The sequence below is a fragment of the Parus major genome, chromosome 4 (genome assembly GCF_001522545.3).
Source record: "Parus major isolate Abel chromosome 4, Parus_major1.1, whole genome shotgun sequence".
NCBI lineage: Eukaryota > Metazoa > Chordata > Aves > Passeriformes > Paridae > Parus > Parus major.
In genome coordinates this window covers 58,395,397-58,403,345 of record NC_031771.1, presented here as the reverse complement: position 1 = coordinate 58,403,345, position 7,949 = coordinate 58,395,397, and the positions used below count along the sequence as shown (strand labels likewise).

Below are 7,949 nucleotides of genomic sequence, written 5' to 3'. Positions count from 1 at the left end.
AGCGGCCCCTGCTGCGCGCCATGAGCACCGGCACAGGTAGGCACAGCGGCGGCCGGGACCCCCGGGGTGGCGGGGCACCTTTGCCGCTGCCCGGCTCGGGTCTGTCTCGTTGCCGCGCGGGGTGCGGGCAGCGGCAGCCGGGTAAAAATTGCTCACCTAAAACCACCCGAAAATACGAGAATCTGTGTGCGCGCCTGTCGCGGGGGGAGCTGCCGCAGCCTCGGGCGCTGCCGGAGCCTCGGGCGCTGCCGGGCGGGAGGGGCTGCGGATCCTCCGCGGTGCGGGCGGCGGAACCCTGAGCTGGGCTCCGGCCGAGCCGCCCCCGCCCCGGGCATCCCCCGCAGCCCCGGCCGGAGCCCCCCGGGCAGGACGGGCTGGACCGGCCGCGGCCGGGCCGCCCCGTGTCCATCCCCCCGCTGGTACCCGGCGGCTCGGGGGTCTCGCCGCGGCCCCGCAGCCGGGGTGCGCTGGGGGTGGCATCAGCCGGTGCCCCGACCCGCCCGGCATCCCGGGTGGGAGCACACAGCTTCTCAGACGGGGATAATTGGGTTAAAAGCCCGGCCTTTTCTGCTGCCCAAGATACTGTGGTGATAGAAAAGGTGGATATTGGGGATGTGCCACGGAGCCCAAGCTAGGATTGCCGCCCGGAGGAATCCAGTTGCTCAGGGCAATACAAAAGTAATTCATCGCGTGATACACGCAGGATTTGAGAACTGACTTGGAACTATATTTTTGTAGCGATTCAGCATTTATCTGCCTTGTGTGTCGGCGAAGGGTGGTTACTTCAGAGCACAGCTGATCGCAAAATATTACAGTCCTTAAGGCAAATGCAGGGTTATGTACAGAGGAGGAGGGGACTGTGGGAGCTGGTTGTGTATTTCGTTTCTGAGGGTAACTGTAGTGCTAAATATACGCTCTACCACAACAGCAGGGAGAGGCTGAATGGCTGCAATTATGTGGTGACTCTGTGTGTCAACAAGCTTAATCATACCGCATCCTCGCACCGAGCCCATGGGAGCCTGGTGCAAGCGGAGAGAACGAGCTCCCGGGTAGGATAGTGAGCGACCTGGGGTCGGGCACCTGCTGCAGATTTCAGCTAAGAACCTAGTCTGGCATTTCCTCATGTCTCTTGATGGCGTAAGTGCTTCCATGTGTGCTGATTGTCCACGTTCTCACATGGTCTGCGGGTGAAACGTGTACTGCCGGTCCTCTCTGTGGAGGTGCCCAGGCTAAGGCAGGTGTGCAGGTGAGAGCAAAGCATGTATTGCAGGGTATTTGAACTGCGATAGAAATCCCAAGTCTGTTTCCTGTCTATAAAGAGCATCGAGATGGTTAACAGGGATGGTAACAGCTCCTTTGGCACTGGTGAAATGCCAGTAGGGAATCCTTTCCTTGGTCGCCTGGCTGTAATTTTCAACTGAAGAACATTAAATACTGAGAAATGTTTAAATTCTGTTGTGGTAGAACTGAGCGTGATAGAGGAAATATTAGGGTCCAAATTTTTCTCTATAAAATATTTAAAATGTCAATTAAATAGATTCTAAAGTTATAAACCCAGTAGAAAAGTTAGTGCAGACTCGACACAATTCTATCTCAGTAATTGCTCCAAACGTGGTGTAAATTAAATAGCAAAAATGAACAGTGCCAAGATAAAAATAACATCCTGGGAAAAAAGAGAGTGGAAAAAAACCCTGAGAGTTCTTAGGTCTCATTTGAAAGAATAACTGGCAGTTTTAGGAGTTTTGGTTATAAGTATAGGGTTAGCTTTGATCTTTCCAGATTTTGATTTTGTGTGTCTGTGTAGGCTATGTAAACAACCTGCAATCAATTCTCATGATAAATTAAATGTGAGGAGCCCATATCTACTCAGTAAAATCAATGGAAATTTTCCATTAACATTGATGGGGCAAAAGTATTGTACAACAAATTCAGTACCACGGTTTGTCTAAAATTGCTGTTCCCAAAAAATTTCCACCAGAATTACTATGGAAAGGCTTTAATTCAAAGTTTGCTGTTTACTGTAACAGAAAGATATTTCTGATTCTGCAAAGAAAACAGGGTTCAGTGGGGTGTTAAAATAAGCCCCACATAAGATCCATTGAGTTTCTGCCTGGTAATCTAGGAGAAATCCCCAATATTTCTTTTACTCTTGGATGGAGCAAATCATTGTGGATCTGCCTTATTACTTCAGAAACTTTTGCTCAGTCTGTGTCCCTTCTTGCACCAAGGCAACACATCATTCACTGTATCAAGAGGGTTTTGGGCAGTGCTGTCACACTACTTTATCACTTTAACCATAAGATTTGGCATTAGATACAGAAATTCTTCTGTTTAGTAAATGTGATGTAGATTGTAATATATTGATAAAAATGATACAGTTAAAAATGGTTCAGTAGTACATGCATTGAGCCATTGTCCTGATAAAGGGCTGCAGACTCATGCTATAATTTTAAATCTAGAAAGCATATGATCATCTGGTAGAGTAAAACACAGCTCAGATGCATTATATGTTGTAATTAGATTTTTCCACACATGATTTTCCTTAGCTGCCTTCTATATACTTACCATTGGTCTTGGCTGAAACTATTTCTAAGAGCCTATTCACTGCTTTTTTGTACCTGGGAGGTTTGCCTGAAATGGTTGTGCTTTTAGGATACTAAAGGTACTTTCAAGAGTTTATAATATGGTTTTCAGTCTAATGAGTCAGTTCTTCACCATCTTGAAATCATAGCAAGAAGAACAGAATAGGTCAATTATTTGAGATTGTGAAAATGAGGTTCTCCTCAATTTCCAGAAATAGGGTAACATGATGTCTACTGTTTAAGTGCAAAAAGGGAATCACAGAGCTAATTACATACTAGGTGAGTTATCTTAGATTAGATTAAATTAAATGTCATGACACAAATTCACACAGCTATTTAGTCTTTAAACTATTATATTAAAGGGCCAATTTGATTGCATGGATCAGAGAACAGCTAATCGAGTGTCACAGCCCAAATGGAGCAGGAATGTTGTGGCTCTGGTTACAAAAGAGGTTACACAGGTTGGTCACACAGGGTCCAGCTCTGCTTGGAGATGATTAATTTCTTTTCAAAGTTCACATGCAACTATGCTGATAAGAATCTTCCCTAGAGACAATAGTTATGATTGTTTCAGACTGTGCTATAATTTATACTTGGATACAGCATTTTTCTTTCAGCCTTTCGTTCTGAGCACTGGTAAAAGAGCATTGAGTTACTAGACAGGAGCACCAGGAGGTCAGCTTGCTTTGGAGTTTACCAGCTAATGAACATGTTCACCTTATTAGATGCAATCCTGCATGTTTCATAATTAAACAAAAGCAGAGCTACTTCATTTCATTGATATTTTATCCAAGTTTCCCTGAAGAAATAAACAATGACTTTTATTTCCTGATGGTACTTTCTTCCTCTGAGGTTGAATTGCAAAGACTCTATTTAATTTCTTAGACTGTAAAAAACATGAGGCTGTATCTTGGGATTTGTTAAGGTTCTGGGGGATTCTTTCCAGCTCTTAAGAAAATGGTTTCAGCTCAGTGTATGTATCTTTTAAATGGCAGCATGTTCTTGGATGGTGGAACCACACAGCACAGTTAGGAGAGGGTGAAGTAGGTCAGAAGAGATTCTCAGGTGATGTCACATCAGCTGGTAACTCCTGACTGCAGGACATCCTGTCTCTCAGTGGCCTTTACATGCTGCCTGAGCGCTGCAGTCCATCTCTGGAGAGGTGGCTAGTTCTGCTTGACAAAATCTAGATATTTGTCTTTCTGAGTAACGTCTCCTTCTTTCCCACTTGCCTGTCTTCAGTGCAGTACTGAGCACCCTTCTGTGCTGGTATGGGCTGGCAGCTGTTCACATCTGACTGCCCCTGCAGTACGATGTACATGTAATATGCCTTCAGTTTTGCTCCTTGAGACATTATTGCTTATGTACTTAATCACCAATAATTGTCTTTGACATAAGAACATAGAGGGCTAAGAAATGTAGAGAAAATTGAAAAATGCAAGTATGGTTACAGAGGTAACTTTTATCTCTCTTCTTCTGTGCAATGGGATGGCCAACATTCAAGGAGAAGTGAACAAATCCTGATTTTAGTTTTGCTCAATTTGACAATGACAATTCCTCTCTACACTACACAGATTAAGGCTTTAGCAGTGGAAACTTCTCTCTCCTGACTACTGTTAATTAAAGCTCACTGCTGCATTTTTGCATCCTGTAGGGGTTTGCTGGTGTCATTAACTCACCTTTGGGCCTTGGGTTCTCCAACCAAGCACCCAGCACTCACAATAATGAATTAAACATGCTTGTGTTAGAAGGGCTTGTGCTGCATGGGGCTGTTGGAGAGCTCTGGAAGTGCCAGGGTGAAAGAGCTGGGTGCACAAACCCAGCATCAGATGGAGGACAGTGCATGGGCCTTGGAGATTATTGCACAATTTGCTGGCTTGCTCTCTGCATCCTTAAATATAACCTTAAGGCAAGCATTTCTGAATTTAGATTATTCCCTGTGTCAAGATCCATTAGCAGCATGTCAAGGTCCATAACTGTTACCGTCTGAAATGTTGGAAAGGTTTTTTTCCACAGCTTATTAGTTGATGTTCGTGCTCCGAAATCTAGATGGAGTATTGTTTTGCATGAAGCATGGTTATTTATTTTTCCATTTCATACAAGAAATGTGAGATGAATAAAAACTTTATTCAGTTAATATTTCTGTAGCTTTAGGAGACTTTTTTTCCCCCTTTCTCTGTAAAATCAAATCCTTCTACTGGCATTAGTCAAATTGAAGAATCTCTTGATCTTACAGGACATGTTTCTTTATCTGTAGACTGAAGAAAACAAAGTCTAGATGCAGTTGGCCATGAAAAATGCACATTCCTGAATTGCAAGAGATCACTAGTGATATTTTGAAAATGCTTAAATGTTCTTTATTACAGGTTGGTTTTTTCCTACTTAGAAACTGTTATTTTTAGGTTTAAGTAATGCTGTCATTGTAAAACAGTAACAGATTGCATTGCTCCTCATGGTGGATATGAAGAACAAGTGTGTAATCTTGGTTGTTACTGCATAGTAGCTGCTCACAAATGCAGCATCCAGTTCCTTGGGAAGTTTTCAAGTACCTCTTCTGTCAGTTCATTTCTAGCATGAGGCACTATGGTACTTCAGAAGAGGATGAAATGTGGTTCCTCTTCCCTTTTGCCAAGTTCATTTGTGCTTCAGTGGGAAAAAAAAATCCCTTCCCTGTATTGGTTTATGGAGGGAAATAGCTGGGTGCGGTGCACAAAGGGGGAGCACTAAGCATTCCGTAGTTGTGTTCCTTCGAGTCTGTTTCAGGCAGTGACAAAGATTGAATTGCTGTGGTACTGTGTGTATGGTAAAATTCATGGTGAAGCAAGAGTTACAGTTCAGTGCATATCATATGAAGAACAAGCCACAGAACCTGTTCTGCTTAAGTGTCAGGCAAGAGCTCTTGTCACTTTAAAAAATAGGTCATATACTTCCTTCTCCTCCTAAGTATGTGACTTAGAGATTATATGACATAGAGTATATGACTTAGGATAAAGGGAATTTCACAAGTGATTCATGAGGCAGTTTACTAGTTGATGTCTAAATATATACTGGGATCTTCTCTGCTGAGCAACTCTGAGTGGGACTGAATGAATGGGCAGCCTTGTATTCAGGGCTTCATTTGGAGAGTTCTTGATCAGAGACCGCTTTGGTTTTTTCTCGGCTTATTTTTACCTCTGTCAAGAGAGTTTACACAGGTATTTATAAGTCCTAGATTGCTGTACATTTTGCAGTTTAAAATAATGGGAATGCTCTAGATGTCATGAAAAATACTTCTACAGTTTCCTTTTTGTTTTTGTTTCAGTCACCTTCATTTGCTTTGCTCTGTTCACAAGTTCTTCCCCTCTCTTTTCCTGTGGGTGTTCTCAGTATTGCAAACTCAGCTGCAGGTCAAAACAGGCTTTTCTGTTCTTTACCTTCTAAGAGCTCACTGAGGATATTTGATTGAGTTCAGCCGAGAAGTTTGGCTTTGTGGGGTGTTGTAGGGTTTTCTTTGGCTTTGCAATGCCAGCAGGATGAAGGCAATCACTCGGTTACAGTTTTAGATGCAACACAGATAAGGAGGATCTAATCTTTAAGGTCACATAGACAGTTGTGTACCGATACCAAAGGAAACCATAGAAATGGCTGTGCTGATGTGTTGATGAGAGGAAGAGGGGAATGGAGAAGGGTTTGCAGTCATTGCCTTGGCTGGGACACAAGGCACTAGGGAACAGCTGGGGCTGTGTGTGTCTGTCCCGTGTGTCTGGCGCTGGCTCCACACCTCAGCCCTGTGACTCGCACATATGCTCTCTGTTCTGCTAACCTGGCTGCGAGTCAGCCTTGCCAACTGCAGGGTTCTGCTCTGAGCCTCCGTTTGCTCGGCAGCTCCAGCCCTGCTCAGACCGGGCTCAGCCCTGGGCTCTGCCGCTGCCTTTGGGCAGTGACACAAACATTCCTGGGTGCAGGAGATGGGTGAATACTGGGGATGGGGGAGGAGAGTTGTTTTGCACTGACCTTTCCATGACAAATAGTGTAACTCAGCTATGCTGTTCCCACCCACTTGGTCAACAGAGCAGACCTGCAGTGAGCGTGGTGAGGAAAGCTGCCGTGTGCTTCTCTTGAGAGTGTGGCAGGCAGGGAGAGGGGATGGAGAGGTCTGCCCTTGATCCACCTGGACAAGACAGGGGAGAATTGAGTTGTGTTTTTCAACCCCCTGATGGGTGGGTGAAGGGGACATGAAGCAAAACTCCTCTCACAAAGACATAGAAAAAGGGCCAGAAGCAAAGTCAGAAGGGGTAGCAGGAGAAGTTCATGCTTGGTTGTAAGGAAAAGTGAAATCCCAGTGGCAGTGCTTGAGCCCAGGAGGGAGCCAAAGAGGGTAACAGAGGAGCTGTGAAATCTTCAGCCTCTGAGATTTTTAAAATTTAATAGGCCAGGTTGCTCCAGCACTTGCTAAACTGAAGATGAACCTGCAGTCAGCTGGATCTCTGGGCATCTGGTCCAAAGTTTTCAGAGGGTATTTAAAACTGTACTTATCCATGACTGCAGCATCTGTTGTGCTGCTACAGAGATCCAGAGGCAGATGAATCTTGAATGCTTTGTGTGGCCATTTACCAACCAATCTTCCTGGACATGTTTTGATAGCTTATTCCTGCCTTGGAAAATTGGAGAAAAACTAGTATCAGCTGCATGTATCAACAGTGGTAAGCTTTCCTGACCCCATGGAGAAACAGGGTTTATGTTTCACAAATCTGTTGAACAATTGCCTGAAGATGCAGACCTCTCCTGGGGGTTATGTATGTGCAGCTGTAGAGCACCTCCCCAACTGGGACGTGGAGTTTGGTGTGAAAACCTGGCTTCTCCTCTGCTGAGACTTTGAGAAGTTCTAAATATCATCATCCATGGGTGAGATCACTGTGAACTGCAGTGCTTTATCTCTTTGGAACCAGGGCATTTATTTATGTGCCTGTGTACAGAATTAGGTGCAATCATTTCAGCATTTTTTTTCTGATAGCCACAGGTTTTCATGGTACCAAACAAAGGTAACAGGCATCTCACAGATTGCCTTAATGTGTTGTCAGTGAGAGCATAACCAAAGCATTTCTAGCATCTTCTTTATGGCTTCTGTCTGTATGAGCCATGAGACCTTTAGTAATGATAAAACACAATAGATTGTGTTTTAATTTGCTGACATTTACTGTCATTATTTCAGATCATTAGAGTGTACAAGTTGGGATCGAGTGCCTGTGTGGCCCAGCAGTTTGTTTCCAGCTGTTCCCAGCTTGCCCTGGGAACTAATAATGACAGTGGCTGTGTCCATCTTGGTCTTGCATGTTTTTCAAGATGGTACTAATGGATTGTCACCTCAGATGATGAATTTTAGCTTCT

The 7,949-nt window shown here is 44.3% G+C and overlaps 1 protein-coding gene across 11 annotated transcripts in view; it reads left to right on the top strand.

The window, feature by feature from the left end:
- Positions 1 to 6: 6 nt before the first annotated feature.
- ABLIM2 (actin binding LIM protein family member 2) overlaps positions 7 to 7,949 on the top strand; it is a 129,112-nt gene continuing 121,169 nt past the window's right edge. For all 11 annotated transcript variants that reach the window (XM_015625244.1, XM_015625246.1, XM_015625250.1 and 8 more), the window contains exon 1: positions 7 to 36. In XM_015625244.1, the coding sequence (XP_015480730.1) occupies positions 21 to 36 (16 nt within the window). In that variant the 5' untranslated portion in view covers positions 7 to 20. The remainder of the gene's footprint in view (positions 37 to 7,949) is intronic.